Genomic DNA, 14117 nt, shown 5'->3' with positions numbered 1-14117 from the left:
TGACACCCAACTGTACATCTCAGGCCAGGTCTACTCTACAAACTTCTGTTGGCCTACCTATATCAGTTGGGGTGTAATGAGATGTGATCTCTGACTGACGTAGCTGTGCTGGCAGAAGCGCCTAACATGGATGCAGCACTTTTGCTAGTATAGATTATTTCGCCAGGAGGGGATGGTTTTATTATACAGGTACAAAGCACAGTTTTGCTGGCATACACACTAGGATCACTTTCCTGGTGTAGTATACTGGTATAACTATACCAGCAAAGAGCTCCTAGTGTAGACCTGGCCTCATTCTCCAATGATGCTACCACTACTACTATTTAACCATTTCTACAAGGGCTCTGTTCCTGGATGAAACAGCAGCTAGCTCAAACACAACCCAGGCAACACAGAAATGATGCTGGTCAGCAGAGGGAAAAGCTTTGAAGAACTAGTTGAGGCACTATCTTCCTGCACCTCCCTATCCTTTCCATTGAAAGCATACCATGTACATTCATCAAAGTGGTGCAAAGCCCCATGGTATCATTTGACTATCACTTAGCTTGGATAATCAGGTTCCATCTGACTCAAACTTTTTACCTCCAGCTTGCTAGGAAACTCTGCCCCTTCCTGCCAGGAGAGGACCAGGCTCAGTGATCCATGCATTAGTCACCTGAAGGCTTGACTACTATAATTCACTATATCTGAAGCTGAATGTGAACACTGTACAAAGGCCCCAGACAGTACAAAATTCAGCTGCCTGCCTCCTGCATAGTTTTGGTTCACATGAGTACTTACAGCCCATCCTCTGGACCTGACACTGGCTCCCAGTCCATTTTTGATGCAATTTAAAGCCTTGGTCCTAATCTTCAAAGAAATCAGTGAATCAGATCTCAGCTCCACCCAAGAACTGCCAAGAAAGTTGTGCTCCTCTGTAATAACACAAATCACAAAACTCACAACATGCTATCTGAGAGCTTTGGGATAAAGCTTCTCAATTGAGGGGCTCTGACTGTGAATCAATTTCTACAGATTAGATGAATTCAGGGTCTGTCTTATTTTTAGAAAGTGCTTCAAACCCTTCTTTGATAAAGCATTTCCAGAATAACCCCTCCTCTGCCCCCAAAAAACAAAGTAAAAAACTCCCCAAAAGTAATTACCACCCCCAGTCAGCCGGAAACACATGGTCACTCCAAGCAGTTTTCTGTAATCCAAAAAGAGAAGAGCCAGGAAATACATAAGTCAAATAGAGACTTTGCTATTGACTATCTTTGGTTTTTACAAGAAAGAAGTTCATTACATTGATGAGCAGCAGTACAAAACCCTAAGATAAAAGAAAACTGAGACATCTCAGTTCGATTCATGCCTGCCAGCCTCTTGGAGACTGTACTGGAATCTGGTGGCTTATAGTATCAAATGCCCAAGAAGTCCAGAAGGATGAAGATGAATGTTTTTTCTGTTGTAAATGGACATGAGGCCATCCACCAGAGCAGAAAGTACTGTCCATGCTGTGCTCTAGAGTCCAGAAGGAGAACAGAAAGGTGGTACTGGAGACATATTTTTGGCTATCTTCTATACTAGTTTGCTGGGGAAAGGATGGGATAATCAGATGATGCTACATTTTACATGTTAAAGCTCCCATCCTCCCTCCCACCCACTCCCCGATAGGAGGAAGGAAGAGAAGTTGTGAAGGGTAGTCAATGGTTGTGGGAAGCGAAAAGGTGCCTTCAATAGTTTATCTTGTTTATTAGTTTTAGGGATTACATGGGATAGAATTGCTGCGGTTTAGCTGTAATGGAGTGTGGTTTTGAGTTAAGTCAAGCGGACCTATAGTGGCTGAACAATAACTCTTATTCTGTATAAATCTAATTGGGGATAAGAGGGGGAAGAAGTTAAAAAAGGAGCTGGTCTAACGTTTAAGTCTCATGTTTTCAAGAGCTCAGCACCTAGCAGTTCCCATTCATCTCTAGGTACCTAAATGGGAATGGAGCTGTCTCAAAATCTGGCCCCTGTTACAAGTGCAGAACATGCTTGAAAATCCATTCTTTTATGCCTTAGCAAAGATTGTGTGCGTGAATAAACTTTAGTCCTTCCCACTGGAGCAACTCTTGATTTGCAAACTTTTTTTGTGTACTTACGATCTGGACATGCACACAAATTTACTGTCTGCCAATATGAATACGTCTGTAATTTTGGTCCTTCAAAAGTATTGGCCTGTTTACATTTTGCAGATATTTTAACCTCTGTTTCTACATTTTATGCTTGCACATAATCTTTATATAGAATTCTAAGTAAACACACACACATGCACCCCTAGACAATACTGCACTTTGGTATGTAACTGTTGTAGTACCTTCATCTCTAAGGCATCTAGGTATTTTTAGGTTCTGCTTGAACCTCTGTTGATTAGAATTTCAAATCAGCAGGAAAGTGTAAAATTTCTTGCAAGAGAGGTGAAAGAAGCCAGAACATATGGAGCAGAATTCTGCACAGGAATAAGTCTGTGGCTTTAATAGACCACTTTTGAAGAGGCTCCAAAGAGAGTATCTGTGAGGAAACAAGTGTGTTATTAATTAAAATTCAGAAGTGGCATGAGCTGCAAATTCTGGTGGCTTTGAGTTTGTGCCTTTTCATTCAGGAATAAAGCTGACAAACGCCGGCACTAGTGTGAAGCTAGGACGGAATTTAAAATGTCAAGCACTCTGACTTTGGCTGTGAATCTTGGCATTGCTTCCATTTACCTACCCAGGGAAGCTTCCCCTTCAAAGGCTGCAGGAGGGTTGCATACATATTGCATACATATTTGGGGGGGTGGGGAGGAAGGAGTCAACTTTCAGAATGACTTGTGCACATGGCCACAATCCCCGTGCATAACTTTGAAAACTAACAGGTTTGAGCCATTATTTCAGGAGAGAATTGCTCACTTTCGCTTGGACTAGTGAACCAACTCTGAACATTACTAACGTTTTCAAATTTATGACCCAGAAAATATTGTTACAATTTTTATAGCATTTTACAGTCAGGTACTTTGTCAGCTTACAGTAATGAGGTTTTTGCAATTGTGTGAATTGAGGTCTTTGGAAATACTAAAATAAAACCCCACTAAAGTGGAGTTTGGGGTTTTGTCTCAACATCGGTGGATAAGTCTACAACCCGGCACATTTGCTATGAAAACTTTGGGGTAAGTCTTAACATTTCTGATTCCTACAAAAACTAAAGTTAAGAAGTGCTGAAAGTTGAGCAGTTATTACAGGGTAGTTAGGTCAACGTGCAGTTGCTTTTTTGATAATTTAGGCTTAATCTTTGAGATAGGGCATTGTCTTCAATATCTCTAAATCACCATTCAGAGTTACAGCACTACATAAATATTTAATAAGAACAGTCTTTGTTGATACTTGTACTTGAGCAATTTTTCTTTCTTTTGCTAGCTTCTCAAGACATGCTCATATCCCAAAGAAAAGGGTCTTGTCATGACAGGTTTTTGGATTCTTAAACACGGGGATCAGCATTTGGAAATGTTTTCTCCCTTTCTGTTTAACATGCTAGTTAGTCACTAAAATACTCATATAGATATTTATCAGGAATAGGACTCTTGAAATTTTCCAATGGACTCTACTACTGGAAGATTAGGTTTTTGGCAGAACTGTAAACCTCAAAGAGAATACCCAGTCCTCCTTGCTATAGGTTTCAGTTGCTGGCTTGCAATAACACCTACAACATCTACTCTGCATATGGTCCACGTTCCAGGACCATATTTCCTTCCACTGAGTTATCCTGACAAGAAAAGGAATTGAACTGAATTGATGCCATTTGGGGGAATTAAGAGCCCTCCAAAACTCCATCCTGACTTTTCCCTAGTGAATTACTGTGCCATTTATTTTATTTTTCTCTAATGCTTCACCTATTACTTTGCTGGTGTGTTAGCAGCTAGCTGCTTTCAAAACTCAGAAGTCAAAACATCAAGAAGAATTAACTGTGGGGGTTTTTTTAGCACTTTGGTGGAAGCTCTCAATAGGTGGTGTTCCATATTCCTGTCTAGCGATGTGAACAGCTTCTTACTTAACAGGGACTCAGCAGCATTTCACCATCACTTTTTAACACAGAGTGAGAACAGAAGACTGATATGCTCTCCCATCTTAGGTGCTGCTTTAGTGACCTTCATCTGAAACGTACTTTCTCCAGTAGAGTCCACAGGAAGGATGAAAAATGAAGGGCAGACTTCACAGCTGTTCTTTGTTGCCTTACAGACTTTCTTTGAATGATGCTTCCACCATTTTCAAGGTCACTTGAAATGGCATGAGTACTCTAGAGAGATATAGGAGTACTTGTGGCACCTTAGAGACTAACAATTTTATTAGAGCATAAGCTTTCGTGGACTACAGCCCACTTCTTCGGATGCATATAGAATGGAACATATATTGAGGAGATATATATACACACATACAGAGAGCATAAACAGGTGGGAGTTGTCTTACCAACTCTGAGAGGCCAATTAATTAAGAGAAAAAAAAACTTTTGAAGTGATAATCAAGCTAGCCCAGTACAGACAGTTAAGAAGTGTGAGAATACTTACAAGGGGAGATAGATTCAATGTTTGTAATGGCTCAGCCATTCCCAGTCCTTATTCAAACCAGAGTTGATTGCGGATACAGACTAACACGGCTGCTACTCTGAAACCTAGAGAGATATGTTATACTGGGTGCAGTCCTAGTTCCCAGTGTCCCATTGAAGTTCTGATTAATGTAGCAGAAGCCTCGTTTTGATGATGGATTGCAGAGAATAGCTCTCTACTGCACTTAGAAGATAGTATAAGTAGGGCCCTACCAAATTAATGGCCATGAAAAACGCGTCACGGACCATGAAATCTGGCCTTTTGTGTGCTTTTACTCCATGCTATACAGATTTCACGGAGGAGGCCAGCATTTCTCAAATTGGGGGTCCCGACCCAAAAGGGAGTTGCAGGGGGATCACAAGGTTATTTTAGGGGGGTTGCAGTATTGTCACCCATACAGCTGGGCAGCCGGAGAGCGGCGGCTGTAGACCAGATGCCAAGCTCTGAAGGCAGCACCCCGCCAGCAGCAGTACAGAAATAAGGGTGGCAATACCATACCAGGCCACCCTTATTTCTGCACTGCTGCCTTCAGAGCTGGGTGGTGGGAGAGTGGTGGCTGCTGACTTAAGGCCCAGCTCTGCAGGCAGCAGCGTAGAAATAAGGGTGGCAATGCCACACCATCCTATCCTTACTTCTGTGCTGCTGCTGGCTGTGGCTCTGCCTTCAGAGCTGGGCTCCCAGCCAGCAGCCACCACTCTCCAGCTGCCCAGCTCTGAAGGCAGAGCTGCCACCAGCAGCAGCGCAGAAGTAAGGGGAGCAGTACCGCAACCCCTCCTACAATAACCTTGCAACCTCCCCACAACTCCCTTCAACTACAACACTGAAATTTCAGATTTAAATAGCTGAAATTATGAAATTTATGATTTTTAAAATCCTATGACCGTAAAATTGACCAAATTGGACCACGAATTTGGTAGGGTCTTACCTATAAGGTATTAATGCCTCAGTACATCTTTCCACAATGCTGCATTAGATGAATGTAGTGTAGAGAGCACAGTTCATAGTTTATTCCTGACATGAAGTGTAGCACATTGAGATCTGGCACCCGGAGCTGAAATCTTTCATTTTGCCGTATTTTTGGTATGACTCTGCTTTTGCTAAACTATCCTTAGCTGACAGATATTTTTCCCCAGCAAGAAGTTATTTTGCTTGTTAGCTAAAGTGGGCTAGCAAAGACACTTCTGCATTTCTGTACTAATATCCTTTAGGAGAGACAACCTGTATCCAGTATCTTTCAGTAATGAACTTAACAGTAAATATACCACAAGAGCTCATTAATCTAACTCTGCTTTCTAACCAAGAGGGAGCTCCTGTTTCTCAGGAGACAGTTTCATCTCTAAATCTGAACTGGTTTTAAGGATAAGAATAGAGATAAACATATTGGCCTTCTCTCCCAGTGCACATAAATTAATAATGTAATTGCTGTCAAAGTTGATGAGCCTGGGTCTGGAATGGGCACTCCCACGCACAACTGACTACATAGTGCACACCCTGATTCCCAAGGCTAGTGAAGCCGGGAGAGAATACAGAAGCAATAATACAACTGTGAACTAGTGAAAAATTCTTCAGAACTATGTTGTTACACAACCTAGCTCCAATAGGATGATGCATGGCTCATTTAAATTCTCAGGCACTTTTGAGAATTTTATCCTTTATCTATTTAAAAAGCCCAATGCATAATGTAAAAGAAAAGCTAATAATATAAAAACTTGTCTTAAGTAAAATGTTAAGTCCTGTATTGGATATTGGTTTTTTAATGCTGGGATTTTTATTTATTAATTCAGTTGTAGGCATTATCACTATTCTGTATGAACAGTCTGTAAATTTTCCATATGGGTTTTTAAGGCACTGCTCTCACTTGCACATATTTATAAAAAGCAAAAGCCCTGGCAATAAGAGACAGCTGAAAATAGTTAAGATCATTCACTGCCCCACTGGAATAGTGAGACTCTAAATTAACAGAATCCACTCAAGAAAAGCATCTGGATACCTTTTGTGGACAGTTTGATGAATTTGTCTGTGTGCAGTTGCAGTTTTTTTTGTTTTTGTTTTTTTTTTTTGTTTTTTTAATGTTAGGATGCATGAGGATTGAATCAGAGAATAATAGAGACAATATTGATGGAATACCTTTATCTTGGATACTGTGTAAATTACTGCTCACCTTGTCTCAGAAAGGATGTTGCAGCATTAGAGTGGTCTCAGAAAAGAGTGATGAGAATGATTGGGGCTTAGAAAAACTCTGGTATGTAGAGCATGAAAATAATGGGATTGTTTACCTTAGAAGGAGACAAAATAAGATAGGACATGATAGTTACATAAAACAATGGTCTAGAGAAGATAGAGCGAAAGCTTGTTTTCCCTGCTTCATAACACAAGAACAAGGAGACAGTCAATGAAGCTGAAACATGACAAATTCAAAACTGATAAAAGGAAATAGACACTGGAACTCACTGCCACAGAATGTCATTGAAGCCAAGTGTTTTAGCAAGATTCAAAGAAGAATTGGACATTTATATGGATAGCAAGAATATCCAGACTTGTTAGCTAATGATGATTTAAAAAAAAAAGTGGAAAGGATATGAGACATCATATTGCAGGGTTTAAGGCAATTTCTAACAGGGATAAGGATGAGACCATCATGGTGGGCAGATTATACCATATCTGTTTACTGCGTGGTCTTGCACTTTTCTGTAAAACATCTGGTGCTTGCCACTTTCAGAGACAGGATACTGGACTAGATGGACCTCAGCTCTGATCCAATATGGCAACTGCTATATTCCTATGCAATCCAATTGGTACTGGTTCAGCAATCTGATGTCCTATTTGCAACAAATGGAGAAGGGAAATGCCAATCTCAGTTAGAGATGTTCCCTTCTCCATAACGTACACAAGAGAATCAGGCAAGTAGCCTGTTAAGCTGATACCCACGGGCATTCTTACTTAAACCATCTTTACCATCTGACCTTGGAAGTGCTTGGTACTTTCTGCGTATGTCTGCTGTGGATCAGCAGTTGAGAATAAATGGGGACAGGGATAGAGGAGAGAGGTTTTATATCCTAATTTAGCTGAATCATTGTCTGTTTTGTTAAATAAGATAAGTAAAGGAAAGGAAACTCCATTTTTATTGCTGGTATCCCGAGAACACATGCTCTGCACAAGATAAGGATGTGAAATATAGCAAAGTCTACAGCAGGTGCCATTGAAACTGCGAGCCAAAATAAATCCATCTTGTCTTCAAGTTAGTTTTGCAAAAAAAAAAAAAAATCCCTCATGAGATTTTTTTTGTATCAGTTTTCTTAATGTAAAGGTAGTCTATTGGTTCTTTCATCTCTATAGTGGTGTCTTGTAATATACAGTAACTCCTCGCTTAACGTTGTAGTTATGTTCCTGAAAAATGTGACTTTAAGCGAAACAATGTTAAGCTAATCCAATTTCCTCATAAGAATTAATGTAAATGAGGGGGGTTAGGTTCCAGGGAAATTTTTTTCACCAGACAAAAGACTATATTATATACACACACAGTATAAATTTTAAACAATTGAATACTGTACACAGCAATGATGACTGTGAAGCTTGGTTGAGGTGGTGAAGTTAGAGGGTGGAAAAGGGTGGGATATTTCCTGGGGAATGCCTTATTGCTAAATGATGAACTAGCATTTGGTTGAGCCCTCAAGGGTTAACACGTTGTTAATGTAGCCTCACACTCTATAAGGCAGCACGAATGGAGAGAGGGGAGACAGCAAGGCAGACAGAGACATACACCCTGTGTGTGGGAGAGGGAGAGAGATGCGCATTTCCTCTTGAAGTTGAGACAGCAGCTCGCCAGCAAGCTCTCTCCCTCCATCCTGTCCCCACCCTGCTCTATATGGAGAAGGGATAAGCACGGGACAGGAGCAGGGGGGAGGGGGACACCCTGACATTAGCTCCCCTCCTGCACAGCAAGCAGGAGGCTCCTGGGAGCAGCTCCAAGGCAGAGGGCAGGAGCAGCATATGGCCGTGGGGGGAGGGACAGCTGAACTGCCGGCAATTGGGCGGCTGCCGCACAGGGAACTTAGGGGGGCTGCCAGTCCACCCTGGTTCCAAGCCCCCACCAGCTAGCTGCAACAGGTTGCTCTTCCTGGACAAAGCAGGCGGCTGCCAAATATTATAATAGAGCATTGCACAACTTTAAACGCGCATGTTCCCTAATTGATCAGCAATGTTAACCAGGACGACTTTAAGTGAGGAGTTACTGTAGTTTTAGAAAAGTGGTTCTCAAACTGTGGGTTGTGACCCCATTTTAATGGGGTCGCCAGGGCTGGCTTAGACTTACTTGGATCCAGGGTTGAAGCCCAAGCCCCATCACCTGGGGCCAAAGTTCGAGCATTTCACCCCTGGGTGGCAGGATTCAGGTTACCAGGCCCCCCTGCCTGTGGGACTTCAATTTTGGCCCCCCTGTCTGGAGTGGTGGGGCTTGGGCTTTCCCCCTTCCGCGCCCACACCTGGGACAGCAGGTCTCAGGCGGGCTCAGGCTTTGGTCCCCCCTCCTGGGGTAGTGTAGTGATTTTTGTTGTCAGAAGGGGGTCACAGTGCAATGAAGTTTGAGATCCCTTGTTTTAGAAGCTTGAAATAATTGTGGTTTTAATCTGTCCTGATTGCTTATGGAGAGGCAGTAGCAAAGTGTTCTGTGGGAGGCAGAATGATGTCCTTTGAGCTATCATGCAGGAGGGATATTGTTGGCATACATTATATCGTACTACTTTTCAAACTCAGTGGATTATGCCAACCTGGTAGCTGTGTGCTGCTGTTCTGCCATATTGTATCAGCCTACTACTACTTACCACCATACAGCACTTTTCACTTGCAAAGGCCTTTAGAAACACTACTTACAATGTCCCTGTGAGATAATTCTTATCCTCATTTTACTGATAGGGAAACTGAGGCAGAGAGGAGATCTGTTCAAAGTTATCAAGTATCCGTGTCAGAGACAGTATCTGAAGTCAAGACTTTCTTCTACTCTCTCTAATGTTCAGACCACATCCCCAGATGAGAGTTCGGTTCCCAATCTCTCCCTAGATTGAAAAAGGCTGGGTGCTGAAGAGGCTTCATTCTTCACCTTTGAAAAAAGGACTGCCTTCTATTATTGAACTGTAGGGCTCTGGATGACTGGTATTAAGTAGCTTGGCGAGGAAGGAAGGGAGAGGGAAGACTGACCCACAGTCAAAAGGATAATGGCATGACATAGCGTCGTGAGGACAGGGAATCCTCGGGTTCTGACAGAGAGAGAGAGAGAGGACACCCTCAGAAAGAGAATGGTATTCAATACAACTGTTTTAAAAACTGGAGTGGGAGTGGACTTGGGAAATCTGGGTTCTTTTCCCAGCTCAGTCATGGGGTTGGTGGTGCTAACAGAGTCAACATTTTCAAAAATAGCTTCTGATTTTGAGTGCCTTGGTATTTGGGTCCCCAAACTGACACCCTGGACAGCATGCTCAGCACCCTCTACTCCAACAGAAGTCAAAGGAAGCTGAGGGTATTCAATGCCTCTGAAAATCAGACCCTAGATATTTCCAGCTGGGCATCCAAAATCAGAGACTAATTTAGAAAATGTTGGTTTTACTCTCTCATCTGTAAAATAGGAATCTTCCTTCCTCACAGAGGGGTAGGTTGCAAGAACAAATTACTAATATATGACTTGAACTCAGATGTGCCATAGAAAATGCTGTAAATATAGGTGGAAACTATGTTGTCTCCCATTGAATGTGTATGATACAAAACAGCATGGAATTTGAAGTTGTTCATACCAATATTTATTGTGACAATATCATGAAAACAAATGAAAATGTGAAGTTTTCATTGATCTTGAAACCCCACTAATCCCCAGCATAATGCTGCCCTCCTGTCCTGGTGACATAGGATTCAGCCATTTCAAGGGAGTCCTTAACACAACACATTCTTTCCTTCTCCTTGGCAGGTTATGTGTTCTGTATGTTGCATCGCCTGCCCGAACAACATGACTGCACATTTGACCACATGGGACGTGGGCGTGAGGAAGCCATTATGAAAATGGTGAAACTGGACCGGAAAGTAGGGAGATCATGCCAGCGCATCGGCGAAGGGTGTTCCTGAGTGCGAGACTCTGCAACCAAATGCTGTTCTTAGTTCACTAATGTTAGCCTTATTTAGGACAAAGTCAGCCAGACACCTTGTACTGGGCAAGTTTCAGACTACAGCCAATCAGTTTCCTTTCTTTAGCCAACCGTCCTGGTACTGTAGTTTAGGGGTTGATGGTGGTTGAAATTGATTTCTGGCTGGTTACAAAGGTGCCTGCTAGCCAATGTATAAAATTAAAACATGAAAAAATATTTTTTGGAGCATGGCTAGTGGATTTAAAACACAACAAAACAAAAAATCCAAAGGCTTCTATTATTGCTGGAGTCAAACTCTAAAAGCCTTATGCTGGAAACCTTCCAGCTGCAGAGTTAAAATAAACAGCTGAGTAGAAGCTGGTGTAAAAGTTTGCTATGCACACGGCTTTCAGACAAACTGTGTTTAATGTGCAGCCTTTCACCTCTTCACTTCTAGTTAATCCTGAAGAGATGAAACTCCACTAAGAGCAGCCGTGGTAGCTGCTAAGCCCGGAAGACCTGACTGGTCATCCGTGCCTTCATCACGCGTGGCTTTTGAGGTTAGGCAATGTCACCAGCATCAGGGATTCTGTTGGGGAGGGAACATCTTTCTGGTTCTTCCCAGGAAGCCAAAAAGAGGGGGACAGAGATTCTTATGAAAAAATTTTATATCTAACTTGCTGCAGAGATCCTGTTTTTCTTCATTTAAATTATGGTGATCTCATTTTAAAGCTGGTTACATCCTAGAGCAGTAAACAGTGTGTATTCTCTACATGGCATCCATAGAATTTCTAAGCGTTGTCTGACCAGATTCCACGGTTGTTATGTATGCTGACCGGTGCTGCCATTCCCACCGGCCGAAACCTGATTGGCTCTTGTTTGCCTTTTGCTAAGTGCAGGTATCTGATAATTGATCAAATAAGGCTAATTCACAGCACAGTAGCCAAGGCTGGATTCTACAGACTGACTTTCTGTAGCTAGACATATATATTGGGGGGAAAAAAGGACATATTGTAGCAAACAGAATTCAGTAACAGTATTGGGGAACAACCAGGAAAGCATCCCTCATCAGCTTGAGTTTTTAACAAGATAATCAGATGGGCTATGTCAGCCTTGTTTCTATGCAGCTTGATGCTCTCATGAAAATCTCTGCCCGCAAATATTGCAAAGCAAGTGAATGTGAAATGCATTACATGGAAAACTTTGGATCTGTTGTTTAGACTTATGCGCTCTTTCACACTGAGCCACATAGAGCTGAACTGCACAGATCTTGTTAGTTTGTAGCGGGGAAAAAAGAAAAAAATCATCATGTCTCCTGCTGCAGACAAAGTTTATGCAGGTCAAGAAGATTCATGCTGATTTGTCTCAGTAGTCCTATGTGGATATGGTTCCCTGACCCAAGTTAGTAAAGCATTAACAATCAGGTAGTTTAGTAGAAAAACTGGGGGGGTGGGGGGGAGGATTTTGTATAGTTTTGAAAAATTGGGCTTGTGTAAAACTTCCAAGGGGTGAGGTAGCATATTGTCACTCCAAAAAAGGTGTGTGGGGAAAGAGAGCTTAAATAAGTCCTCCTCTTTTCTGCATGTGTTCAAGGTAAATAATTTCATACAGGCTAAATTAATTTTTAGTTTGGAAGCCAGATCAAACCATTTACTGAGACATTTTTTAAAAAATACACTCAGCATCAGACTGTATTAGTGTGATTTAACCATGAAATAAATCAGAAATGTTCCATCATTTATAAAATGCAAGCTATGTAAACAAAACTTTTTTTTTTTTTTTTTTTTTTTTACTATTCAAGGTTATGGAATCAGTAATAAAATTTTCACTGTATTTTCAGGAAATGGTCCCACTGCATCCTGGTGACAGGGCAATCTGAGGATATTCTTAACATTTACCATGAAGAGTTTAAAAATCATGGATTTCAGCTGTTGCTGAGATACGCACTTTCTTTTCCTCTAAAATCCTAGCATAGTCTTTGGTGGACATTCTGATTGACATACGATACTCATCCGCATTAATACTGATGATGCTATTTAGCCCTCCTACTCCTTTAACCCTGTTATAAATACACAGTTGGTTTCAAGGTGGCTCTTAAGAGAACACTACTCAAAGTTCATGTGGATTATGGGCAATATTCACTTTAAAAAAAAAAAAAAAAAGTTGGGGGAGGGGTTGTTCCTTTGCAGTATCTGTTCTGTGAAGTTTGTTAAACGTAAAGAAAGCTTAAGTTCTTGTATCTTTAAAGAAAATCTTATTTAACCCTTTTGTGTTCTAGATTTACTTACACATGTAGCCTAGAGCTCAGTTTTAGTTTAACATTGTGAAAATATTAAAAGAATCTTGTAACTTTATTCTTTTTCCTCCTGCTAAAAAAAAAAAAAAAAAATTAAACCAATCAGACTAAAGTTTGAATTCCTCTCTGACTATTCCAGCAGGTCATGTTGATCTGCACTGTTTCTGCTGTTTATGAAATGTGAATGGGGGAAAAAAACCTCAGCACTGGGCCAGTGATTTCAAATTGTGTTTAAAGTTGGTGGGAAGTGGGCAGTATTTTCTGCCCGTCATTGGCGCTAGCACTTCTGCAGAGTTCAAGTTTAGCAATTTCTTTTGTAAGCAAATCTAGTTTAACCTCACAAAACTTTATTTCTCAATATTGAGGTTACAGTAGACTTGTCACTTTTATCAAACAAGTTTCTTTGCTCTTAAGTCCCATGCATATGGTACTGCACTGTTACAGTGATATAAGAAGTAAAGAATGTCCTCCAAAGTAAATGTATTTTGACTGATTCTTCACCTGCAGTAGCTGTATGCTGAATGTAAAGTTCCATAGTTATGAGATGTTCATAATTGGTAATTAGGAGCTAAACTATATAGATTGGATTTTACAATGCCTAAACCTTGGAACAAGTTGAATAACAATGGAATGTGTTGAACAAGGAGACAAAGTCAAACTGGTACTATTTAAATTCAGTTTGGAATTGAAATTATGCCTGAGTCATGGGACATGTACCCCTATTTTTTTTCCTGAAATGAACACTGTACTTTCAAAGATAAAATTGTGTATTGTGGTTCTTGCACACCACTTCAGTAGTATAGAAAGGTTAGTCACACTTAGAGAGATCCCAGCTGCTACTGTAGTTCCAAGGAGTGAGCCAAGATTTTCAGAAAAAAAGAGGGAGCTCTGTCAGCTAGAATGAGCAGGGGGCTACCTCCAAAACCCTTTCTTGCTCTGTATCTGCTATTGTCTGTCTTGCAATAATAAAGCTTTAACTACAGAAAGTGAATTTAGTGCTGGTGAAAGTGCTAGCATTGATAGCACTGGGTAAATCTTGGCACACGGCGTGGGCTAGCATTATGTAAGCGTACACGTGCAATTACACTTCAGTCTGAAGGTGTAACATGCCCCTAGTGCT

General features: G+C 41.2%; 1 protein-coding gene across 3 annotated transcripts in view; it reads left to right on the top strand.

Moving 5' to 3' along the window:
- Positions 1–14117, top strand: part of ZFAND3 (zinc finger AN1-type containing 3) — a 275627-nt gene that overhangs the window by 231901 nt on the left and 29609 nt on the right. For 2 of the 3 annotated variants that reach the window (XM_034764815.1, XM_034764816.1), the window contains one exon: positions 10548–11995. The exons of the other annotated variant lie outside the window; for it this stretch is intronic. In XM_034764815.1, the coding sequence (XP_034620706.1) occupies positions 10548–10702 (155 nt within the window). In that variant the 3' untranslated portion in view covers positions 10703–11995. Of the gene's footprint in view, positions 1–10547; positions 11996–14117 lie in introns of those variants that run through there. 3 annotated transcript variants of the gene reach the window in all.

Source organism: Trachemys scripta, chromosome 3 (genome assembly GCF_013100865.1).
Source record: "Trachemys scripta elegans isolate TJP31775 chromosome 3, CAS_Tse_1.0, whole genome shotgun sequence".
Classification (NCBI taxonomy): Eukaryota; Metazoa; Chordata; order Testudines; family Emydidae; genus Trachemys; species Trachemys scripta.
Note: the sequence above shows the minus strand (reverse complement) of the source record. Positions and strands in the feature narration are given on the sequence as shown.